Source organism: Theropithecus gelada, chromosome 17 (genome assembly GCF_003255815.1).
Source record: "Theropithecus gelada isolate Dixy chromosome 17, Tgel_1.0, whole genome shotgun sequence".
Lineage (NCBI taxonomy): Eukaryota > Metazoa > Chordata > Mammalia > Primates > Cercopithecidae > Theropithecus > Theropithecus gelada.
Window position 1 is genome coordinate 69,031,052 of NC_037685.1, and position 27,071 is coordinate 69,058,122.

Genomic DNA, 27,071 nt, shown 5'->3' on the forward strand with positions numbered 1-27,071 from the left:
AAACTTCAACTGGAAGTTTAGACTAGATGACCTCTAAGGTTTTCTAAGAAGACTACCAAGCAAAAACTCACAACGCTGATATATTACAGTTCCTCTGGAGATCAAGGAGGAGACATTAAATCTGATTTTCTTGACCACCCAAAATCTTACTTCACTTCTGACCTTTGAAAGGCACAAATGTGTGGGAAAAACAGAGATCCTGATAAAACCGGGAACTCATGCCATCATTTTGTTCAAACTTGAGCTATAGATAAGATTGCCAATCAATGTCTGTTGGGTAATGTGTTGGGATCTTTTTTTTTAAGTTCCAGATTGAAATATCACTTTTTATAGCTCTGGTCACCACATACCTGTCAGATGGCTGTGGATTTATGTTTGTTATGAGCATGGTAGCGGAATGGCCAGTTTCATTTATTCTGGCAACATTTACTGAATTTTTGAAGAAACAAGCTTTTAGAAAAACTAGAGGGTGCTATTAACTAAATAAAAAATGAATTCAGATAGTAAATTATCCATGGTAACTAAAAAGCCTGAAGAGAACAAAGATTAAGAGAGCTTCTGTCACAAAATGTTTATCTTGTTCCCACAATGGGAACATTTCAAAATTGCTCTTTGCTGTTTATAAACAGAGGACATGATTTCTCAGAGTTGTGGTGGAGGCCTAATTACAAGCATTGATGTCAAGACTGTGGGGACCAACAAAGGAAAGATCACAGTACAAATGAGTCAGAGAACTTCCTTTTAAAAATATTTGTAGATGCCTGGAAGTTTTTACTATTTTTTTTTTTCTACCTTTCCCATAACAATTTTCACTCAGGGCTATTTGAGGGTTCTATTATGTCCTGCAAAGCTGGCTGTGAGGATGTGATGGGGTAGGCAATGCTCAGATGCCACATTTAACAGCACCAATTACATGTGACAAATGTGTAACTCTGCAAAGAGATCTCCCGTCGTTCCCTTTCTTACTGTCAGTACTTACACCAATAGTAAACAACCCCAAACAAAAAGCACATCACCTTTTCACCTATGACAACTTCCAGGGGTCTATCATTTAAACCCCAAAGCTGTGGGGGACCTGACCTTGGAAGTCTCTTCACAGAACACCGAGCTTTATGTTGTGGTATCACATCAACGAAGATAACTGAACACAAAACATTCCTCCCTGCTGGAGTTTTGTATTGTTTCGTTTTTTGATTTTCAAATCAGGGAATATAAAAGTAGTCTCTCGTCAAAAATCTGCTTCTATTCAAAGAGAAATTTAAAGGAATTCTTTTATTCCGTAGAAACCCACTTGTTCTGGACCGCTAAGAGGCACTCAGTTACAGGGCAGCTCCTGTTCTCAGCAGTATACTTAAAACTCAAACAAAGGTGAAAACAAGGACCCCAAGTATCCACGTTCTGAAAAGAGTTTACAGAAAATTGTAACTAAACTTTTCCTTCCAAGGCCTACTAGGAGGCATCCGGATCCTATCTGTTCACAAACATCTAGCCCTCTACTTCCATAATCTATAACAGAGGTAGACCTAGGAAGACAGATGGCGAGAGAGCCACGAGGTCAGGGAGTGCAGGGTTTCTGTTTTGTTTTTGTCATCGTCGTTATTTTTTAGAGACAGAGTCTCACCCTGTTTCCCAGGTTACTGTGTAGTGGTGCATTATATCTCACTGCATCCTCAAACGCCTGAGCTCATGCGATGCTCCCACCTCAGCCTCCTGCGTAGAGTAGCAACGACTAGAGGCACACGCTACCGTGCCCAGCTATCCTTTTTTTGTTGTTGTTTGTTTTTCTGGTGGAAAAGAAATCTTGCTATGTTGGCCAGGCTGGTCTTGAACTCCTGGCATCAAGCCATCTCCCCACCTTGGCCTCCCAAGGAGGGAGCTTGGATTACGGGCATCAGCAGCCTGGCCAGGACAGTGCAGTTTTTGTGCTAAAAGCGAATCTCAGAAGGAGAGGTAAGGGTGTTTCCTCACCAATACTACTGCCTCCCTAAGTCAAGTAAGGGAGACTCTAAGAAAACCCCTCATAAAGTCTGGGAATTTCTACAAGGAGGAACTACTACCTCACCCCTTCTGGGGCATCTGTTTGGGCAGTTGGCTTTCTCTCTCCCCCCTGGGTCCAGCTCATCACAGAAAATAGAAAAGCAGTGAAGTTTGGCAATAGAGTAGCCCGTGGTAGTCTGGCCTTCTGTCGTTTAAGGTGGCAATGTTCTGTGATGCTGTTGTGAGGTAAGTGCATATTACAAGAATAGGCTGGGTTTGAGCCTTCTTGCCAGGACTCAAGAGGGATTTGTTAGGGTTCCAGGACCCCCATTAGGGACTGACTGCTGGTTGCAGGAGTGGAGGAACTGGAAGATGCCTGGCAGAGTTGAATCTCTGACTCAGAGAACTATGCAGTGTGGAGGCACAACAGGGCCCTCAAAGAACAGCCATGCACCCCTCAGGAGAGGCAGCATCGCACAGGTGGCTCAGTAATAGCCGGAGAGGCAGGACAACCAACCAAGAAAGAGCTCTGACCAGGGTACCAGGTAAATCAGGACATTTAACTTCTCCCATCCCCCATCTTCCCTAAAGCAACAGGAATGAGGAAACATGAAGAGCCTGTGTCCCATCTTGAATACCAGTGTTGGAGTTAAAGGATGTGTAAGAGATGGACAATTCCATATCCTTCAAGCCATAGGTCAGGCCTTTATTGGGAAGAGAAGATCTTTAAGCTTATTATGAAATTTGAGTTTTAAACTGAATACAGACTACTTTTAAATAATTTGAATTTCAGAAAATTTATGATAACTGATAGTGATATCATTATGAAACAAAGAAAGGATATTTGATATTAAGTGGCCAAGGAGAGGGACGGAAAGAAGTAAAACCATTTCATGTTCAGATTCAAATACGTTGAAGCTCCTTAATAAAACCATTACATGATTAGGAAATTTGACTTCCAGAATTGTTTCTCAGTCTTTAATGTTTAAAATACTTTTGGAATTTCTAAATCAGCCAACCATAATCTGAATTTGTCATAAGAATCTACAGTAATTATAATTTTAGTCAGCAGACCATACTTCAAAAAATACTGACATAAAGAGACAGTGAATGTTAAATATTCTTAGTTGGAAGACATCTAAAAATGCTTAAACCACTATGGGTTTTGACACCATTATTTTAACATTTTGAGAAAAAAAAAGCTAGGAATATATAATTAAGGAAGTACACATTTTTAAGTTTACCAAGAAAGGATGCCATGTTAGTTTCAGAGTAAGAGTGAAGTGTAGAACTTTAGAATTCCAGATCATCTGATAGCTTCTGACCTAAAAATAGTTACTTAAAAATCAAGTGAGACATTTTATCAGTGTAGGAGCATTCTTTTTATAGGATTTTAATTTAAAAATTTTCCATGAAAACTAAGAAGTAGAATGCTTATGTAGATAGGAAGACAAAGAATAAATATTTCTCCAATTCCTTGTTCATTACCCTTTCAATAGGTAGCAGTAGTTGCCTAATATATAGTTTTGAATAAGTGAATATTAATAGTTTCACTATGAAAATTACCACCTTCCACTGAATATAAACTTCTGAATATTTTAAAAATAAATATGCACAAAGGAAATATATTTATTTCTTTCAGTTTTCCTGAGTACCCCTTACACACACACATACACACACACACAGAGACACACACACATAGACACACACACAGAAATTTAAAAAATAATAATGTCCTTGAAGAAAACAAATTTAACTTTAGGACATAGCAACTAATACATGGAAAGCAAAATAGGAAACATCTCTAGGTCAAATCAAAGGACTTACTCTTTCTTTCTTGGAATGGATTGCTTCTTTTAGTGCTAGAAAGCCACACATAATATGTTTTAGATTAGAAGCAAGGCAGTGATGATACTGGTAGTGATGTGAGCGTGGTGGTAGTGATAAGTTTGGTATGTTGGTAAACATAATATTCAATAGTAAATCATATCAAATGCACATCTTAAAGAGCATTAGACATTTAATGAAGCAGAAACATGGTCCATTCAAATTTCACCTGTGTAAAAATCTAAGTCGGCAAAGAGAAGCGAAGAAGTCTCTGGTATGGAGACATGTTCTGAGCTCTTTTTGCCTTTTCAAATTCTACCTCTCACACTTTTGGGTCAGTGTCTCAGAAAGGATAAAGAATCTAGATCTAGACTTACATTGACTGGAATTTGAATCTGGTATCACTTGTTAGCTCCTTGATCCCTTGATCCCTGCAAGGAATCTAAATTCTCTAAGCCTGTTTCCTCTCTGTGAAATGAGACATTAACTCATTTATTATGATTAAATGGAACAGAGTTACTGTGAAGTTCGAACAAAAGAATGCATTTAAATTACTCAGCACACTGCCTAACTTTTCAGTTTCTACTATTTATGACTACGATTACTACTACTACTACTACTACTACTACTACTACTACTACTACTACTACTACTACTACTACTACTACTACTACTACTGTTGTTACTCTGTGCTAATGAAGACTAATTCAAGAATCTCTCATGCTGGTTTTTTTTTTTTTACTATGACCCTTTCTTTTTGGTATCTACTCCTCTTTTCCTATCTTTTCCCCTCTTCCCTTGAACCATGTTTTCAAACATTCTCTGAAGGCCAGGAAATTTCAATTTTGCCGTATCAAATTTATATTTCACTGTCATGGCCTAAAAAGAGTTTATTTCTCTCCAATAAAGAAATCATGAATTGGAGCACACACAATAACTGAAATCTTCATTAATATTTCATTGTTTGAGATATTACTGTGTTAGTCTTTATAATTCTGTGAAGGTGATGTTAAAATATTTTTTCCCCACAGATAAATAGTAAAATGAGGGTCATATGTCACACTGTACTGACTGATTTCCTCAAAAATTAAAATATCCATTTTAAATTAATAAATGGGTAGTCTGCAACTTGGGTTTGAAGGTCTGTGTGTGTCTGAAGCTAGTTTGCTAAGATTATTTGAGCACCACGCCAAGGGAGGAACTGGGGAAAGTAATAGGCGTATTTCTTATACTTGTGAAAATATTGTCTGGGGCTGCTTGAGGGGATGGGAAATTCAGCAGTGAGGCTGAAAATATGAAGCCATATGATCTTAATGACTTTTGACAAAAGATGAAAAAATGGTCATAAGAGGAAGAATTAAATATATGTGCACACACATATATGTATATATACACACATGTGTGTATATGTATATGTATATATATGTGTCTATATGTACTTATATACATATAACTGATTATACATATATGTGTAAAAACCATAACTGGTTATACACATATGTGTGTGTATATATATATCTATACACACACACATACACACACACACATATACCCATACATATAGTATTATTTGACTCTACGAATATTTATCTAGATGAAAATGTGATCATCAACTTTTCATTCTACATCTTCAATTTGGTAGGCCTTGTTTAGATGTTCAGACTTGTAAATATCAACCTTTTAAAACATAAAAATGTAAAATAAATTATGGAAATGAGAAACCAACTTGTTTAAAAAATTGCTAAATAAAGTATGTGTTATAGGCAAGTTGTATAATCTGGATATTATGAGCAATTCTTACTTTATGCCTAGGAATTCAATAGAAGCTATTTCTAACAGAGCTTAGACCTCCTCCTATGTTATATCTTTTCCTCAGTTCACCCTTCTCACCATGCTCAGTGTGCATAGATTTGCATAACGTTTAATTGTGGCATAATCCCGGGCATGCTCACAATGTCATGTCACTTCAGCAGCCATTTTGTTTTCTCATAGGAACAAAGTATTTCCTGCTGTATTCATACAATAGCCTTCATTAAAGTTTCTTTCTTTCTTTCTTTCTTTCTTTCTTTCTTTCTTTCTTTCTTTCTTTCTTTCTTTCTTTCTTTCTTTCTCTTTCTCTCTTTCTTTCCTTTTTTTTTTTTTTTTTGAGATGGAGCCTTGCTCTGTTGTCTAGGCTGGAGTGCAGTGGCACAATCTCGGCTCACTGCAACCTCTGCCTTCCGAGTTCAAGTGATTCTCCTGTCTCAGCTTCCTGAGTAGCTGGGACTACATGTGCCCACCACTATGCCCATCTAATTTTTGTGTTTTAAATAGAGATGGGGTTTCACTATGTTGGCCAGTCTGGTCTCGAACCCCTCGTGATCTACCCACCTCGTCCTCCTAAAGTGCTGAGATTACAGGTGTGAGCCCCCACGCCCAGTCCAAAGTTCTACTTCTTTCATGAAAAGCGTTATCCATTTTATCATTGATTTTACTAAGCTAATTACATAAGTCTACATCTGGAAATTTTACACATATCTATACTCTTTTGTGCAAAGGGATAAGTTTTAACAAAATTTGTGGGTTACAATCAGAGTTGGAATGAATTCTGAGGGAAAATTCAAACTGGGTTTCAGGAAGGCCTGAAAACTAGCATTCAAAAGTTTGTTTTTCCCTTATCTTACTACATATTATCTTCAGAAACAAATGACCTCTCTTTGAGATAAAACTCTTGCCATAATTTCGATGAATTCTCATAATGCACATTACTCATATAACATGCTTTAGTTTTCATGTAATTTTTTAATGAAAATAAATTTATCATATTCTATTCATTGCATATTCCTAGTATAGTATATTAAAAATCAAACCCTGAATAAGTTAAGAGCCTCAGTCACGGAGAACGTAAAAGTACCCAAGTCTCTGATCTTCTAGCCTCAAGCTCTTTCTAATCCATCATTCAGTGTTTCCAACAAAACTTTTTCTCCAGACACCCAAAAAGTGTAGCTCTGTTATTAGGTCCATATAAATGCTTGATCAAACAACTGTTTTACTTTTTACTCTAGATTAAGTGGGTAATTTGACAGCCTGAGAAGGATATTGGTGTCTATCTGTCTGGAATTTACTCATCTATTGAGAGTTCTAACAGAATTATCCATGATTAGTTTTCTCCATTAGTTAGAACTGTATCACAACGACCAGCATCATAAGTTTGGTCCCTGTAAAGCTTTTTGGCTTTCTTTCTTATATAATAAAGTTCATCCTGACAGCAAATATGTGCAAGAAGATCTCTTGAGGCTGTTTGATGGCAGAAAGGAAAGGTCGATAACCTTCAAATACAAGCAAGTCTGAAGTAAAAATAATTCTAAAAGCTTTGTTGGACGGTGAATTCCAACTTATCGCTGACACCACGGCAGAGGGATAGAAGAGCCATTATGAACTGCTTTCTAAAGATATAAAACACAATAGATTTAAATAGTCAACAATGTTGAACTTCAACAAGAAAGATACTGAAATAACAGAAACCTTATTCTGCCATTGTACTGAAACACAAGATAACTGGTTCTATGAGGCTGAATACAGTTCTTATTGTTGAAAAACTGCAAGATTCCCAGGCAAAATAATACTTCTAAAGAAGAAAAAGCAATTGGTTTGAAAGGTTAGGCTTTAAAGTTAGAGAACTTTCCTACCTAGATAAACATGGACATTTATGATATAAATATATAAAACAAATAAGTGAAAAGTGTTTTGCTAGGATAAACAAATGAGAGGTATAAAGTGATCATTTCTCATACATCAAGATATTATGAATGTGAGGAAGATCTTTTGAAAATGGAAGAAAAGTAAATTTAGTACAAATAAAGAAGTATTACTTTATACAACAAGTAACTCACAGAGCTGACATGGTTTGAAAATCTAAGTCAGTTCGAGAAGACTTGAGAAAAAACCGTAAACAGAGTTCCAATCTACCATTGGGACAATTAACATGATGAGGGACACACTTATAAGCCACATCATTTCCGTAAGTCATTCAATCTTGATGTTATAAATCTAGAACCTTGCAAACAAAGAACTATGAAATGTTCTGCTAAGGGACGCATGGCCACTTACTTTATCAGACAGCAGGACAGGGCAAGAGAATATAGAGGATTCATTAATATAGTCATCAAATCAGACCATGCTTTTTTATATATATCACATTTTTGGTAAAAGATTACAGTGTTCCTTCTCTGATGTCTTTAGCTCTGTTTTCCCCCTCAACACCATACCTCCCACGAAAGGATCAATTTTCTCTGCTATAACAATGGTAGCTTAGCAGACAGGATGCTACGATTCAGGGGGACTTTAGATGTCATTCACTCTAAATCTTGCATTTTGTAGATGAAGACACTGAAAATCCTGAGAGCTTGTGACCACCTATAATTTAATAGTCTCCTAATGGTAGAACCTGAGCATGGATTTAAGTCCAGTGCCTTTTGCAGAACAGCCCAACACAGCACACACTCCTTATAATCATGGATCTAGCAAGGCACTGCGAACTCAGTATCAGATATGAGGCATTCACAATTCACCAGACTTGGTGAACAATATAACGGTTTGACAGATCTCTTTGATATATAAACATCTTTTCCTCATGCCCCATTATTTAAACAAGATGATCATTTGCATGCCTGTTTTTTTTTCCCCCCCCCCCTAGGAAATCTCTTTTCATCCTAAAATTCTCGGAAATATTAACTCCCTACAGTCAGGAAATCTTGAGAAAATGTTGCCTATAGCAGATGTTTTTCTAAGCTGGAATTATAATACTCACAATTAAATCTATACCTCATATAATCATTTAGCTGTGGTTGGATGTAGTTTCTTCCAGCCAGCTTTCATGAAATATTCTGTTAGAATCTTGGTGTGTAGCGGGCAGCCAATGACTGCTTTCATTGGACAAGTAATTAGAACTTTGGACCTCCTATTTTTAAAATACTATTTACCATTTTATGACATTATGTCACAACTCTGTTTATTACCCATTTATTCCAGTAAAATTTAAGCTTCATTAGCAGAAGCGCTCTTTGTTGCTTTACTTTTGTCACTATCATCCTTCACTGCACATTCTGCCTGGAAAGTACTTGACACAGTTTCATTGATGGTATCAAGGAAAGATCAGGAATACTCTACATGCTTACATTTTATTGTATCTATAGTATTTTTTCCAAATGAAGTGTTCCGCATTTTATTTGGGACACTAGAATTTTTAGACATTCAATGTAAGTTATCCATAATGGAAAATGTAATGTCCTAAACTCTTCATTAAGAATTGTTCCCAAGACATTTTCTAAGAAAACTCCTTTAAAAAATTCTTAATGGGATATATTTAATTTAAATGAATCAGGAAGGGTTATTTTATCTTTAATACCAACTGCAATGTCATAATTATTTTATTCCAAAGGACATTCAGGACACTTATAGATTATGTGAGCCTTTTAAATTTTTCTTCTTTTCTTTCTTTTTTTGAGACAGAGTCTCACTTTGTCACCCAGGTCGGAGTGCAGTGGTGCAATCTCGGTTCACTGCAACCTCTGACTCTCAGGCTCAAGCCATTCTCCTGCCTCAGCATCCCAGGTAGCTGGGATTACAGGCTCTGGCCACCATGCCCAGCTAATTTTCATATTTTTAGTAGAGATGGGTACTACTCGAACTTCTGATCTCAAGCGATCCACACACTTTGGCCTCCCAAAGTGCTGGGATTACAGGCATGAGCCACACTGTGTCCTGCCCGGCCTGACCCTTTTTTTCTAATTTAAACAAGATCACACTTTATGCACTTTAGATTAATGAGAAGCTACTCTATTTTAAAGTTCACCTGAGGATATTGTTTAGTTATCCTATGTAAAACATCAAATCTTGTCCCTGTTAACTTTTCTTATTGACAATACTTAAAGTATGGTTTTTACAATTTTTAAAACTGAAAAACATATCTATCTCAAATAGGCTGTCTTTTTTTTTTCTTTTTCTGTCTCAATGTCATTTTAGTCTCTTCAGCAGTGTTGAGAGAAACCCAAACTGAATTCTGAGATTTTGAATCATGAAATTTGTCACATATTTTCTAATAGCCAAATGATGAGGTGACTATGATAGCAGAGAGGTTTAAAATGATAAGCTAAATTGAGAAAATGTGATTTCTCAGCAAACCATAGTATAGAGAAAAGCGTAATTAAAACGTACATTTTAACCATGGCTATAATAACAAGGAGAAAGGAAAACAAGGTTTTCACTAGCTACTTTTTTTTTCTTTTCTTTTTTTTCTTTTTTCTTTTTTGAGATGGAGTCTCGCTCTGTCGCCCAAGCTGGAGTGCAGTGGCCGGATCTCAGCTCACTGCAAACTCCGCCTCCCGGGTTCACGCCATTCTCCGGCCTCAGCCTCCCGAGTAGCCGGGACTACAGGCGCCCGCCACCACGCCGGGCTAATTTCTTTTTGTATTTTTAGCAGAGACGGAGTATCACCCTGTTAGCCAGGATGGCTACGATCTTCTGACCTAGTGATCCGCCAGCCTCGGCCTCCCACAGTGCTGGGATTACAGGCGTGAGCCACCGCGCCCGGCCGGAAAACAAGGTTTTCACTAGCTACTTTAAGGGGTTCTACTTTACAGTGGTTTGCTTCAGACCCAACACAACTTTCTATGACAAGAACAAAAAGAGAGTGGCCAATGTCCTGTTGTTTAATTTCCTATTATTTTAAATTAATATAGATTTCAAAGATAAATTTGAATGGATTTTTAAAAAAAGTTTCAGTTACTTTATGTATAGAATCACTAATTCTTCAGAGTAATCTGTATGTACTTTTAGAAGACTTATCTATGAGGGATATTAGAATGATTATTTACATATAGTCAATGAGATATGTTGAGAAGTTTTAATAAACAAACTCAGACGGTCAGTCATGGAATATGAAGTCATTAAAATCTGTAATTCGAAAACAAGGTTACATTTCTTAAACTGCTTTTGTAAGCAGATCCACTGCAGCTTGTAAAATAGTTGTTTGGCTTTGGGGGTTAGGTTCTTGGAGCTACAATAGTCAGAACCTGTTCTAAACATTCCTAGGTTCCCAAACGTTAATGAATATTTTCTGAGCAACAAAATTCCATGGCAGTAACATGTTTTTATTATATTTTCTAGAGTAACACATTTACCCAGGACCCATGGTAATATCATCCACTCGACGATGGTTGGTGGTGGACCTTGCCTGTTCAAGTCTGACCTGTCGATGTGCTGAGAGGCAAGCAGCAGCAGGAACAAAAAAGTCAAATAGGAGGCTGTGTGGCAGATAAACTTGATAAATGGCTTCCTGATGAACAGTCCGAGTGGGCTTTTGGGAGCTATCAGGTAGCACACAGAGAAGACAGGAAAAAGAAGTCCTATGATGAAACATGTCACCATCTTCACTGCCCAGTGTCTTCTCCTCCAGCCTGGAAACTCATCGTACCAGCGAGATGCCAGCAGCTGTTGACAATTGGGCTGGGCAACAAACTAAACAGAAGGGAAAGGAAAAGGAAAAATAAGTCATAGTTACATGGAGTGGCCTCAGTTCATCAATAAGAACACAACTGGGATATTTAAAGACAGAAATTCTGTTTCACATAATTTTACATTTAAACAATCAAAAGGCCTTAAGTCATTCTGCGAATAAAGCCAATGTATTGAATATTTATTCTACCCAAGGCACAGTATGACATGTTTAGTGAGATACAACTGAAGTCAAAATACTATGGCTGCACTTGAGGAAGCAAAAATAGAACTGGGGAATAGGAATATGCAAAAGATACACTGATAAGTGAACAAAGCAGTTTACAAAGATACACACCTATATACACATATATAAGAATATATAAATGTGGCTCTTTTTTGATATAGTTATTATTTCTTGGTTACAACACTATACTTAATTTTTATTTATTATATTTGTGTGTACTTTTAACAATTTTCTGTAATAGATATTTATTACTTTAATCATCAGGAAAAGCAAACAAACTTTTCTTTATGAGGTACAAGCTAAATATACTTTTAATTGGGTTGAGGCAATATGAAAAACAGATGAAAGAAGATAATATTCACCAGAATGTTAATCATCATAGCTTAATTCGGTATAAACAATGCAAACACCTTCCTAAGTATACCTAATTATCTTATACAAAACATTTCACAGACATGACTCATTCTATCCTGACAACATTTTAGAGATGTAGCATGGACACTACTTACTGTATGTTAAGGAGGTTACATATCTATCAAACTATGAGATGTTTGAATATCTGGTCCAGGATTTTTTTCCTCAATATTTCTTTTTTTCCTCAGTATTTCTCAGATTCTATTTCTGAAACTTTCTCATTGGGATTGTCAGTTAAGCAATATATGAATTAAGAGAAAATTGTATCCTTCAGATGGAACAGTCCAAGAATGCTTCCACCTGGACATATTTGTATAAGTAGAAAAAGAAGATGAAGGCAATCCATGGCAAGATACCATGGGAGAACAAGAGCATAACCTGGTGAGAAAGTGTACAGTGGGATTAAGCGATGCCCTATGGACAGTTCTGATTGAAGGAGAGGTGTAAGTTCCTTGTAAGAGACTTGGAAAAGTTCTGTTGGCATAATAAAACGGCTTACTCTAAAAGCAAACTTAGTGCTTGTTCCTTTTACAGGTCTCTCCACCCAACTCCACATTTCCCATCTTTCTTCTTTAGTTCTAAGCCATATGGCTGTCCTTTAGGCAAGACTTTTTCCGTTCTCTTTTCTGATGGTAAGCAAGCAAGCAGTCTCTGGATATGCAGAAAGGATGCTTTGTTTGGGGATGAAGAAAGAGATGAGGTGACATTCAAAAAGTAATCCAATAGTTGAGGTGTTCAACCATTTGGATTAGATGAATAATAGTTTTTCATGCAACTGTTTCTCTTCATCTTGTCTTGCATATCTACTTATCAACGTATATAGTGGGCAAATAAATATGCAAACAACTGAATTAGGTTTATAATAATGGATTCAGTAAATACAGATAAAACCAGATAAAGTAGTATAGTTTTAAGGCTGGGATAGGGAGGACTCTCCTCATTATCTTGTATGGCACTTACTTAAGGAAATTTCAAGCTCCATAAACAGTCAAGCTAAATTTTATTCCAGACAAAGCCAGGTATTTGAAAGTCAAAATAGAGTTTTTGCTTATATAACTGTAGAGTACTGACAAACAGTGGTTTAGATCATTAACCAGCACTGTTCTCTTTAAGAGTTTTATTTTTTCCCCACATAATCCTTTCCATCACCATTTGATAAAGAAATCATAGTCTACCATCTTCTTTCTTTTTTTATTCCCCATGGAATAAAATATTTTTAGTAGTATTAAACTTTAGGACAACTGAAATGTCTTGATAAAAGAGAGTTAAGAAAGCCTATGGGAAATGCAAGATATAACAAGAAGTTGCCATCATCTTATAAGAATTCACACATTGACAAAACACTATAAGGGACTAAGTACTAAGTAACTCATTCCGTGCATGCAGAAAGAGTAAAAGAAAGGTGTGTACTTTGTTCACTACAGTCTAAGTGAGGTCTTGGATTCAAACTCTGCCCTTTCTGGTCAAAATCTCACTACAGCATGGGGCACCTGAGGACAATCAAACAGAGAACTTTCTTAGGATAATTTAAGATTTGTTTGAATTAATATTTCTGCTGTGAATACATACATATATACCCCGTAAAATTACCTAAAAGAAGCAAAGAGTTAAATCCTCATAGAACACCTGCCATTGCAAAGGGCTAGGATAGCCATGATTTTTTATTTATGTTTCACTCTTAAAAGTGCTTTTTCTTTCTTTAAGTTATTAAAAGTATATACTGTGCTTAGTAAATGAACAGTATACGTAATTTTACATTAAACACAGACACAGGGAGGTTGTTGCAGAAGTAAAAAATATGGAGAGGAATAAGAGCAGGAGTGAGTGTACGTAATACACAAGGTTCCCCAAATGTGGATGTTATTTGGCTATGTATTTGATCTAATCATAGGATTGAAATAAACCAAAAAGTATTCTGAGAATCATTGTAAATCCACATATTCTCGTGGTAATTTCACGTCACCTTTCAACCAAACATGTTCTTTACTTGTCTATACCAGCATTCTCTAAATTGCATCCCAGTAATTAATAGATTTTCCATGCAAAAATGGGTTTGGTGGTTAAATCAGTTATCAAATTAAGGATTGAAATAATTAAAATTTTATATTACAGGATTTTTCAGTCTTCAATTGCTAACATAGATTAAATCACTTCAATTATCTCTTGCCCCTCTTTCCCTCCCTCCCTCCCTCCCTCCCTCCCTGTCTTCCTTCTTCCCTTCTTTCATTCCTTCCTTCCTCCCACCCTCCCTTCCTTCCTCTCCCTGTGTCTTTTTCTCTGTGTCTGCCTCCCTCTCTGTTTACTTGGATTACTTAGAGTAATGCTTAGCTTTACTTCAACTCCCTCTGAAGGACACCCTCAGAGAGGGGCCACCTGATTCTTTGACAGTGGCCACCAGTCCATTCCAGCAATGCCCTCTCCAGGTGGACCATCACATTGCATGCAGTGTGCTGGTGGGAGCCTACAGCCCCCACCTCCTACGCCATCTTTCTACTGCACCATGAGTCATAAGAGGAACTACCATCTTCCGCACCATTCCAGGATTGGGAGAAGCGAGGTTTGTTTTTAGACACAATTCATTACAGCCCTTCTTTCTCTAGAGTTGTTGGCCAATTCCAGCACAACTCCTGCCATCCCATTAAAATTCATATTAAAACACTAAAACTTTCAAGTTCACATTTGTGCTATGCACTTATAAAGTACGCTGTGAAAACAATTTTAAAGACTTCCCATCTCGTTCAATAACCTTTAAAAAGTTTGCAAAGTCTGATCTCATAATTATTTATAGAATCAATGAGTCATGGGATTCCAAATATTGAAGACACTGTGAAAACCATTGAATCTAATCTCATTTTTGCAAATAGAATATAAGAGATCCAGTATCAATGATTTAAAATTAACTACTAGAAATATGAAAGCTCCAAACCATAACAGCAACAAAGGATAACAAAAAGGAGGATAAATCTGGAAAGTATATAAAAGCAAAACAAAACCAAATAAACAAGAAACTTCACTACATTGTATTAGTCAATTTTCATACCGCTGATAAAGACATACCTGAAACAGGGCAATTTACAGAAGAGATTTAATGGATGCACAGTCCCATGTGGCTGGGGAGGCCTCACAATCGTGGTGGTAGGTAAGAGGCATGTCTCACATGATGGCAGACAAGAGAGCTTGTGCAGGGAAACTCCCCTTTTTTAAAACCATCAGATCTCATGAGACTTATTCACTATCATGAGAACAGCATGGGAAGGACCTGACCCCATGATTCAATTACCTCCCACTGGGTCCCTCCCACAACATGTGGGAATTATGGGAGCTACAGTTCAAGATGAGATTTGGGTGGGGACACAGCCAAACCATATCAAGTATCTAGAAAAGTGAACTAAAATATTGTGTACGGACAAAGTAAGCAGAAAATAATTTAAAATATATAAAACAAATAAATCAAATAATAAAAGTAACTATGGATCAGATTTCCTTAGTATTTGTTCTTTCTTCATCTTTTCAGTTTTTCAATGTATTTTTCTAGTTTAAAAAGTTGTACACAAAGTTCAGACTGTAGTCATTCTCTATAGGAAGAAAATCCAAATTCTGGAAACAACCATCCTGGTTACTTTATCCATCTTGACTGCATCAGAGAGTCACAAGGAAGTCTCAACTGACTGCCAGGTGATTATAAAGAGAGTTGAAACTTCGGATTAGCTGTATCATAGTGATTTACATAAGGGCAATCTGATTCCTTTGCTCTAAAAGGACCACAAATCCATATACACACCAGTGTGCTCTGGGTATTACTGTATATTCTTTAGCAATTCAGAAATAATCTGCATGGGGGAGGAGTTATTTCCTCTGCAGAATGCTTTTCAAAAACTCATAATGCTGATAGCAGGGTCTAAGGATTATTTACAGGCAGAAGACCTTCAGGGAATTAATTTTTTCCATAGCTGAAAAATATATATTTTTAATCTTTTACTTCATCCCCTACATCCCTCACGGCCTCCAATGACTTTTAAATGTCTCTGTCTCTCCCTGCTTCCTGGTGAGACCTCTGGTCATGTTCTTCATTAAATAATTCTTCTGGTCCCTCTGAGCATAGTCATACCACATGATTAATCGGACCCACCTGTTTCATTAATCAAAACATTATTTTCTTCTGCCTTTGCAGGACAGGTGAAACACTAGTAAAGCCAATAGCATTCAGCATCATATGTGAGTCAGAGAGTGGCTAGATAAGTGAGGGGAGCACCATGATATGTAAGAACCACATAAATCTGTATTCTGGGAACTCAAAATACATTGGGACTAATTATGTAACTGGATAACTTCATACAGAGCATTACATAACTTGTTTAAAAAGAGGTATAGGGTATATAAGAGTATGTCTGACATGAAATAAACTGAAATTTTAAGAAAGGAGGTGGAATTGGTTAGTTAAGCCTGAAATAACAGATAGATTTCGACAGTGACAGCTTCGTAAGTGAATGTGTTTTATGTTAGATTAAAAGAATTTCATGTTAAAAACATGGGGAGAGAGATAAGTATACTCAAGATGAGAAATCTTTTGTGCTAGAAGGTTGTAACCAATTGTAGATATACTAGAGATGAAATGTAAAGGCAAACTGTGACCATATTTTGGGATATGGATGAAAATGTTTGTTGAGGACATCCTTGAGTCTAAATTGTTGCAACTCAATTTGTGGGCTGAGGCCAGTAAAATTGAAATCAACAGGAAGGCTGTTAGAGATGGAGAATATCAGGTCCCATTTCAAATCTGCTGAATACAAATCTGCATAGCATGATTCCTCTGAATGTTAAAACTTGATAAACACTGGTTTAAAGGATTTGATGTCTAATGAAATTACCTATAGCTCCATTGTATCCGATAAATATTCAAAGAGTAGTTTCAATTCAGCATAAATATATATTCTAATGTCTACCAAGTAAGCAGTATACAGCTGACCCCGAAACCCTGGGAATGTCTGTGTGTGTATATGTGTATGTGTGTGAGCGTGCACGAGTTCTTGAGTGACAGGGACGAGCCATACAGTGGTGGTTCTCAAAACTGAGCAAGCATCAGGGTCACCTGGAGGCTGATAAAACACATGAGCCCCACCCCAGTGTCTGATTGATTCAGTAGGTACAAGGTGAGGCCCTAAACTCTGCATTTTGCCCAGTTCTCAAGGTGACTCCAAGGACTAACCTTTTTTTTTTTTTTTTTTTTTGAGACGGAGTCTCCCTTTGTCGCCCAGGCTGGAGTGTAGCGGTGCAATCTGCGTTCACCGCGAGCTCTGCCTCCCAGGCTCAGGTCATTCTCCTGCCTCAGCCTCTGGAGGTTGCTGGGACTAAAGGCACCGGCCACCACGCCCGGCTAATTTTTTGTATTTTTTGTAGAGACAAGGTTTCACTGTGTGAGCCAGGATAGTCTCGATCTCCTGACCTCGTGATCCGCCTGCCTTGGCCTCCCAAAGTGCTGGGAATACTAACTTTTAATAACCACTGCCTTACAGAAAGACCTTTGAATAATGTGGGATAGTCTTCTAGTTTTTCTAATGTTTACTATTTTCCTGGGTTTTGCTTTCCTCATTTAAAGTCAGCCTTCTTATTAAGGTTATCAACAAGCAAATTTAGCTCAGCAAAGATGCCTTTAAAGGGAATTGCATAGAAGTCACACATCAAGCAGATATTCTATGGTGTAGTTTAGTATAATATCTAATTACAGGAATAAACACAAAACTATCAACAATAATCCCCACCAAATCACCAAACTCTTGTGCAAGTGGAAAAGCCTTCGCAAGCAAAGGATGATAGCTGACTAATTCACCATGAAGCATGGATACCAATAGGGGACTTAAACCAGTGTTAGACAGACTGGGCTTCAGTGGGCATGAGAAACATGAGTAGGCGATAAAGATCCTGGATAAAAAAGGAAGAAAATACCTACACCTAGTTTCTCACAGATATTTACCCTATGCACCACCATATGCCTTCATCATGACTCCAAAGTGATATGGCAAATCTACTGTACTTTGTATAATGTATTTGGATATTGTAGGGACTAAGAGCACATAAGCCTTAGAAAAATCCCATTGGGATTTGAACCTTGGATTGCTGGTTCCTGATTGTATGAGTATTAATAAATTATTAAATTATTATTGTGTCTTTTTCCCAACTTGTAAAATGGGGATAGTAGAAACACTTATCTCACAGGGTTATTGAAAAATTAAATTAATATATGAAAAGTATGAGTTCCTAGGTCATAGTATATGTTCAATAAATATTAAGCATCACCATTATTGTTTATAAACACATGTTTACACATACAAGGATATATGTATATACACATATGTCCATATACATATACAATAACTTAGAGACATATATACCCAAGTGTATAATATGTGTTCACTTTCAGCATAATAATAATTAAAAGATTTATGCAAGGAAATTACATTCACAAGATAATAATAACTGAAGCATATGGGAACATCAATAAGATAACTAGTTGCCCAATTAAGTTTTTTCAGCCTTGTTAAAAGGCAGAAAATCAATAAAGATTTAATCAAATCTGAGATACATTGGCTAAAATGCTTGAGAATAATGAAGACTAATTGATAAACTACAGATTCTATTCTCTGCAGACTGTCTTGGCCAACAAGTGCCCTGGCTCTATCAAGTTCAAACATTTCCTATCCAGTCATAAAATCACCTAAGCATTTTCTTAAATATACATGTTAAATCCAGATTTGCAGATCAGGATTCAAGGAAGAGCTAAATGCATATTACAGGGGCACCACATTTGATGTCACACAACCAGAAGGGAAGACGATAACTAAATTTCATGTGATGATAGTGTTGGTGAGGCAGAAGCTGATTAAACTTCTGAAACTGTTCCTGAGTCTACATTCAAAATTGGTTTGGCAACTGATCTGAGACGATGAGTGAGCAGTAATGGAAAGTTGAAAATGAGAAAGGTAAAGGAAATAAAGCATATGTGGGTGGGTGATAAACCCAACATTGAACTTAGCAAACAACACAGCAAGCAAACAAAACCCAATTTAGGTAGTAGGAAGGTCGAGTCAATAAATAATGTTAGTTCTTTGAAAATTACAAAGGGTAGCAGTTGGTACAAAGTCTACCTCTACTCACCAATACCCTTCTCAGAGCACATATACATTGTTCCAAACTATTATGGAAAATAGATGAAAAAAATGCTAGTGATTTCTAGGTAGTTACCTAGATGCTTTCTTAAAACTTGAATAGAGGTGTGGAGGCAGAAAATTATACTGTATTGAAGAAACCACCATTTGACTTTTAAATCATGTAGGTGAGTAATAGATGAAAATGGTGGATGGAAAGCAGTGAGGAAGTCTCAGATCCTGGCCTTACATCAATGGGCTGGTTCTCTAGTCTCTAATGAGCCACTGACATTTTCCACACAGTGGAGTGGCATGTTCAGAACTTGTGTTTCACTTTTAATCAAAGTCTTCCGGAAAGACTCCTACTGAAGAATGAACACTGAAGAATGCCAGAGATTTAGGTCCCCAAACTGAAGGAACTGTGCCTTTTCACTTTGGACGTCTTCTTGGATCTCTTTGATCTGAGCCTCCTAACCTTTACTGACTAGGGGAGGAGGAAAAGTTAACAGTCCTCATGTCTTCAAGCTTCAGTGCTAGCACTCTTTCTGTCCTAAAATAAAGATTGTATTTCTTGCCCTACTATCTTCCAGTAGGGCAAGAATTCAGAAAGGAAAAAAGAGACAGAATGGGAATGAATATTAGTTGTTCTTATGAAATAAAATGATATAAACATTTTGCTTTTCCCTTTTCTATTCCTTTTAACATAATATCAAGACCTATTGTTTTAGAGAAAATTAAATTGTTGAAGACCTTATCAAATAGGAAACTCATTTCATACCTTCTTTCCAGAATCAAAAGTTGATATCAAAGAATGGAGTTTTTCTCTACCCATCTAATTTATACATATAAATAATATATGTGAAAGGTTATATTTGTTTCCAATGTGTTAGGTCCTGTAAGCAGAATTTTAAAACTGTAGCCTTAGGGTCAAGAATAAATTCACTTCCTTTTATGCTCTCCAATCTCTTTTCTGTCTCCCTGACAAAAGCTCTGCAGACTATCTTGGCTGACAAATTTTCTGGGCTTAAAAAAGATCATAATAATACTCAGTGTTTAAATGATCTGTTAGTTGAGGTTGGAATTAAATTAGTCTATAATATACAGAGAAAAAGTTATGTATTTTGGAAACAGCAGAGTCCACACAGTCACCCACCTCTCAGGTTGTGCTATCTGCTCCAACTTGTATGGCAACAGAAGGGGCAACTGCACAGAAACAACACATAAAAGAGCCCAAAAAAAGAGAAAACGGCCAAAAAGAGTTATACTTCCCTATAATTCTGTCAGTCTTCGGTATCATTTTCACAAAGCAGACAGGAATATGGAGTAAAGTATTTGTCGAATGGAAATTATTCTTTGGCATCATTTTATTTTTTATTCTTTATTGGCTCATCTAATTGTCACTGATTCCTGCTGATCAAACATCTGGGCTGGTCCTCCCTGGCTGCACCATCTCTCCAGCTCCTCTGCCATCTCTCTCATCTAGGTGTTTTATTTTTTACAAGAGTTATTGAATAATGAGCTTCTCTCTCTTTCTTTTTTTAAACAGCCTAAGTTACGTTCCTAAAACTGAGGCATGCATCATTTCCTCTCCCTCATCATTGTCATTTCAAGCATTTCCACTTGCCACACGTGCAAGCATTGCTTGTTCCCATCCTGGTCTCTGTGGCCTTCATGCTAGTTTCCTGAGAAAATGCACATCCCAATAAGTAAGGACAAATCATGAGGCAGGGTGAAGGATGACTTGAAAATAAGGAACAAACTACTGTACATGAGCATATTAGTCACTGAAAACTTAGACCTATAACCATCAATAGTTCAAAGGAACTCAACCTGCAACCCAAAGAATCTGCATATGAATAAGGACTTCACTGATTATTTTCTGACCAAAGGTACTGCTATTATTGTGGATATTGAAATGTTTTATATATAAACTGTATTTCCGTATGGTATCAAGATTTTGTTAAAATTTATTTGCTCGTTGTGTTAGTTCCTAAGAGCTGCCATAACAAAGTACCATAAATTAGGTGGCTTAAAACAACATGATTTTTTTTTCTCACAGTTCTGAAAATGTGAATTCTAAAACCAGAGTTTTGGCAGTGCCATGCTTTCTCTGAGACTCTGGATAGAATCTTTCCTGGTCTTTAGCAACCTTCTGGTAAGTGACTGTGAATTTAAGGCATTCCTTGGCTTGATGGCTATGTCATTCCAATCTCTGCCTCTGCCATCACATGGCATTCTCCCTGTATGCCTCATTTCACATCATCTTCTCTCTTTTTATAAGATAACCAGTCATATTGGAGGAAGACTCTGTCCTACTCCAGAATGACCTCATCTTCAGTAATTTCTTGTGCAATGATCTATTTCCAAATAAAGTCACGTTCTGAGACAGGCACTTGGGGTTTGGACATTAGCATATCTTTTTGCCAGATACAATTTAAACCATAACGTCCATAGTTACTCATTTTCTAGTAGCTGTCTAGTGTATAGTTTTTGACTCTATAGTTTACATTAAATTGATATTTCAAATGCTCCAAATATATTTCAAGATCATAAATAATTTTAAAACCTAGATAACATTGTTTATAACACTGTTTTATTAAATATGATTGTTAGCCCAAATTAACATTCTGGAAAAATTGAAGAAATATCACAGTGGTGAATTGTGACCTTAGATCCCTGTCTTCCAAACTATTCAGCTTTCCTCTATCTCTTATATCATATTTTTAAATTTTTCTTATTTTGTCACAAGGATTGATAATAAATTGCAATAAATAAAAGAAACAAAGAAGAGAAAAGTATCAATAACGTTATGAAATGAGGGGACCCTACACATAGGCAGTCAGCTCTACACATAATGCGATTTTTGAAGGTCTGAAAAAGGTCATATATCTACAACCATCTCCTATATCAGTCCTCTGTTACAATTAAATCTTTCTAAGAGCTTTCTGAAGACTTGCATATTTTAACTGGAATAAAACATTACATTGCTTAGACAAAAAAGGAATTAAGCAACTAGTACATAATTGTCATCTAGTGAAGATAGGGCTTTTGTGCAATGGGATGAAAAAAAATTGAAGGCTGGAATAAAGAAGGGTCATAAGGCTTTAATGTAGTCCAGCACTGTACCCTTAGTAAAGAATTCCAGGGATGCAGGAGAAAATAGATGTATAAAAATTATCTGAGAGAAAACATCTGAAAGGTGGTAGTTGTATGTACTAGGACTCTCCAATATAAGAAAGACTTTTAGTATAGTTGCGCTTGGTTTCATCACATTCCTAAGGTTGAATTATTCACATAGCTCTTCTTTTGGAAAATTGCCACTTGAAAGCCACACAGATACATAAAATTCAATAAGTACACAATTTAATTAACACTTTGGACCATAACACTGTTTACCCATCTGTGTTCATTGTATTGATAAGTAGTACAACATCTACCTAGATGAAAGATGAACTCTTCTCCATCCACTCATAGAATAAGTTAAGAGTTAGAGAGTTTCCACCATCCAAAAAACCCTGTATTTTATAACTCAGCCTCTCCCCAATCAAGTATAATTAACCAAATATAATAATGAGGAAACAAAAAACTCAAATAAAAAATGCGGACCAAAATTTGAAGATACAACATCAAAAGATATATAAATGGCAAATAAGCACATAAAAACATGATCAACATCCGTTGCACATTAGGGAAATGCAAATCGAAGTCACAATGAGGTATCACTGCATACCTATTAGAATGGCTAACATTTAAAAAAAATCTAATCAAAACATGTTGATACATATTTGCAGACACTTAAACTCTCATACATTGAACAACAAAATATAAATAGCCTTTTTAAAAAAGTTTGCATTTTGGTTTGGTTTGTTTTTAAATCAAATATACATCTACCAATGATACAGCCATTCTTATTCTAGGCATCTATCCAAAAGAAAATAGAAACTAAAAAAGAAAATAGAAAATAAAACTTTACGTACATAAAAATATTTGACTACTAATATCATAGTAGCTTTTTTGTAATAACCTCAAACTGGAACAAACCAAATGTCCACCAACCCAGGAATGGATAAGCAAAATATGGTATATTCATATAATGGAAGATTAGTCAGCAATGAAAAGGAATGAACTGTTGTATTGATATACACACATGGTTGAATATTTTTTAAATTATGCAGAATGAAAGAAGCCAAAGGAAAAAAAGAACACATACTGTATAATCCCATTTGTATAAACTCTAGAAAATGAAAACTAATCTAGTGACGGGCAGCAGATCAACAGTTGCCTACGGGGGAATGGGGAGGGTGCCGGGAAGAATTACAAAAGAGCAGAAGTGACCTGTGATGGTGATGGATGTGTTCTCCATCTTAATTTGGTTATGTTTTCACAGGTGTATACATTTTACAAAAACTTACCAAAGTATTCACTTTAAATATGTGCAGTTAATTGTATGTCAATTTTGCTTCAATAAAGTTGCTATAAAATAAGTCTGGCCGAGCGTGGTGGCTCATGCCTGTAATCCCAGCATTTTGGGAGGCCAAGGCGGGCAGATCACTTGAGGTCAGGAGTTTGAGACCAGCCTGGCCAACATGGTGAGACCCCGTCTCTACTAAAAATACAAAAAGTAGCCAGAAATTGCTTGAACCCAGGAGGCAGAGGTTGCAGTGAGGTGAGATCACACCACTGCATTCCAGCCTGGGCAACAGAGCAAGACTCCATCTCTAAATAAATAAACAAATAAGTAATAAATAAATAAATAATACAAGTCTGTTCCTATTTTGCTGGTACAACAAGCACATTGAGGATTATCAACCTCCAACTTGTTGCCAATATTATCAAGTCAGCCTCTTTATCTCTTGTATTCATCTCCTTATTTTATCTCAATATTCCCCCTTGGTTATCATGGAATATCATCATAATAAAACATCAGATGCATGGGAATTTAAATTAGCACAGTCATTATGGAAAATAGCACGGAGGGTCCTAGAAAAGTAAAAAATAGAACTACCATATGGTCCAGCAATCCCACTACTGGGCATATATCGATAAGAAATGAAATTATGTCCAAGAGATATCTGCACTTCTTTGTTTTTTGCAGCAGTATTCACAATAATCAAGATATGGAATTTCAACCTAAGTGGCTATCAGTGTATCAAAGGATAAAGAAGCTGTGGTATAGATATACACTAGAATATTATTAAGCCTTATGAAAAGATGGAATTTCTGTCATTTGAGACAACATGGATGAAACTGAAGGACATTACGTTACGTGAAATACCAGACATAGCAATACAGTTACAGCATGATCTCACTGATATGTGGATGCTTAAAAGTTTGAATTCACAGACGCAGAAAATAGAATGATGATTACCAGGGACGGGATGGTGGGGGCAGGTTTGAGGAAGATGTTGGTCAAAGGGTGCAACATTACAGTTAGATAGGAATAAGTTTAAGACCTTTGTTGTATAATGTGGTGACTATAGTTAATAACAATGTATTATATTGTTGAAGATCATTGAGAGTATATTTTAAGTGTTATCACCACAAAAAAAGATAAGGATATGAGGTAATGCATATGTTAATGAGCTCAATTCAGCCATTCCATAATGTATGCATATTTCAAAATACGTTGTAATCAATAAGTATATGCAGTTTTTATTTAATTAAAAAAAGGAATGAACCTCTTTTATGAAAAGAAAATCATATGCAAGACTCTAGGCCTAACTCAAATCAGTCTTTGAGTTCCTCTCCTTCTGACCCATGCACCATTCTGCTGAGATGGTGGGCCTTCCAGCCTGCATATCTACCTGCATCTTTCTCATTTAAAACTCTGAACTATTTCATAGTCCCCAGAAAACAGCCCCAGATAGCTCCTTTACCACACCTTCTCTGCCTTCCCTTAGCCCTGCAAGGCTACACTTCAGGCATACACACCACTCAAAGTGCTTTAACCATGCCTGGGCCTTCCTCACCGTTACAGGTTTGTGTATAGTATGCTGATACATTTGCCTGGAATTCTCCATCTCCTGATTTTTCACAATGAGTTCCTATTGGTCTTTCAACTCGGCTTCAGATTCCCCTTGTTACTTCCAGAGTTAATTGTTCTAAGTACTGTTTTTGTACCTTAAACATACATTGACAATTGCACCTATCCCCTATATCTCCAGCATTATAATTAGGAATTATAATGAGATATTTGAAGAAGGTCTGTCACTTTTCATCACTTAATCCCTAGCACTAGTGCCTGACACTGAGATGTCAATGACTATTTACTCAGTTGAAACTGCAGAACATAGCAAAAGGCTTATGGGTCTATTTAGTCAGGCATTAACTGTTCATGTAAGTTCCACAGAAAACCCTGGTTGAAGTCAGTAACCTCAACAACAAGAAGGACACTTTATATTTTTATGCCTATTTCTAGAAGTTACACATATAACTAGCTTCTTCTCCCTCTTCTTAACATAATGTGAAATAGTCCAGGCAACTTCCTAGGAGATCCACTGTGTTGCTTGAGGATGGGGTAAGAAGGCTGCATCAGTCCAGGTTAGAAGTCAGTGTTTAGAAGCTATTAAAAATCAAGTTTTTCTTGGAAAGTCCATCTTTACAATGAGCAGAAAGTCAGAGTATTTTAAATAGTTGGCAAGGAAATACATTTCAGAGTAACGTGTTATTATTCTACAGGAATTGATGAAAGAAGGACAGGACTCAGAAGTGGCAAATCTGGTATTCAATATTCTTCAATTCTCTTGATACTGTTTAAAATACAATAATGATATTTTTCCTCACTTTGCTTTTCTTGTGTAAACAGACATATGCATGTCTAATGAAAAAATGTAGTTTCTAAAAAAAGCAAGCCAGTATTAAAGAATCTGTGTCTTTGAAAATATTTCTATTAATGATGTCTAAACGTTGGGAAGAAATATCAACATTCAACTCACATAGGAAAATATTGATGTTAAAAATACACATATAAGAACTATTATTTTTTTGTAACCCTTAGTCTCTATAGATTATTATTCACTACTCATATAAAATTTGAAATATTTCAAAGTAGATTAAAAGTTTTATTCTCTTAGGCTGTCATGAACATGTACCATAGAACATATATGAATAGACTAAAGCAACTTGTATGTTTTGAGCAGGAGATTTCAATACTCAATATCATCTGTTCCAAGATGTAAATGTACCCTCAAACTCCATTTCCCTAAGTTATAAGCTTCTGTAATACAATCTACTTGTAATTTAGGGACTGTCTCTAAGAGGTTTTCAATAATTATCTTTCAATATCACAGTCACAAGACATGAATAGAGTATTTAGTAGTTAGTTATGTATATACAATCTGATTACAAAGTCCAAGGCAAATTCTAAAATAAGCCTCTTATATAGAAAAAGTTCAGTTTTATAGTTTCCTATGTCAGTACCAATATCCATTCCAACTCCTTCCTACCACCACCGTAACTACCACAATATGATTCAGGCAGTCCTATAGACAGTAAACAGTGACACTTAATCCTCTTGCTATTCTCAGATACCCAAAATTTCATATCTACTTTCCTTGCTGTGGAACCAAGACTGTGCTTCTAGAACTCCTTATATTAGCTAGGAATGGCGTGATTAGAAGATGAAAGAATTCATACAAAATTATAGCTAACTGATTCATCTCACTCTTTCATTTTCACTTAAGAAATGATAAAAGACAGTGAATGCCAGAGATTTAGGTCCCAAAACTGAAGGAACTGTGCCTTTTCACTTTGGACATCTTCTTGGATCTCTTTGATCTGGGCCTCCTGACCTTTACAGACTGGGGGAGGAGGAAAAGTTAACAGTCTTCATGTCTTCAAGCTTCAATGCTAGCACTCTTTCTGTCCTAAAATAAAGATTGTATTTCTTAGTTCAAACAGAAAAGAGGCCTCCATACTTGATAGTAAATAGAATTAAAATCTTAGCAATAATAAACATAATCATAATTAAACAAAATGCCTGTTTTCTTTTT

General features: G+C 36.3%; 1 protein-coding gene across 7 annotated transcripts in view; it reads right to left on the bottom strand.

Moving 5' to 3' along the window:
- Positions 1-27,071, bottom strand: part of TRPC4 (transient receptor potential cation channel subfamily C member 4) — a 230,528-nt gene that overhangs the window by 49,141 nt on the left and 154,316 nt on the right. For 6 of the 7 annotated variants that reach the window (XM_025364312.1, XM_025364311.1, XM_025364310.1 and 3 more), the window contains one exon: positions 10,965-11,301. The exons of the other annotated variant lie outside the window; for it this stretch is intronic. In XM_025364312.1, coding sequence (XP_025220097.1) covers positions 10,965-11,301 — 337 coding nt within the window. The remainder of the gene's footprint in view (positions 1-10,964; positions 11,302-27,071) is intronic. 7 annotated transcript variants of the gene reach the window in all.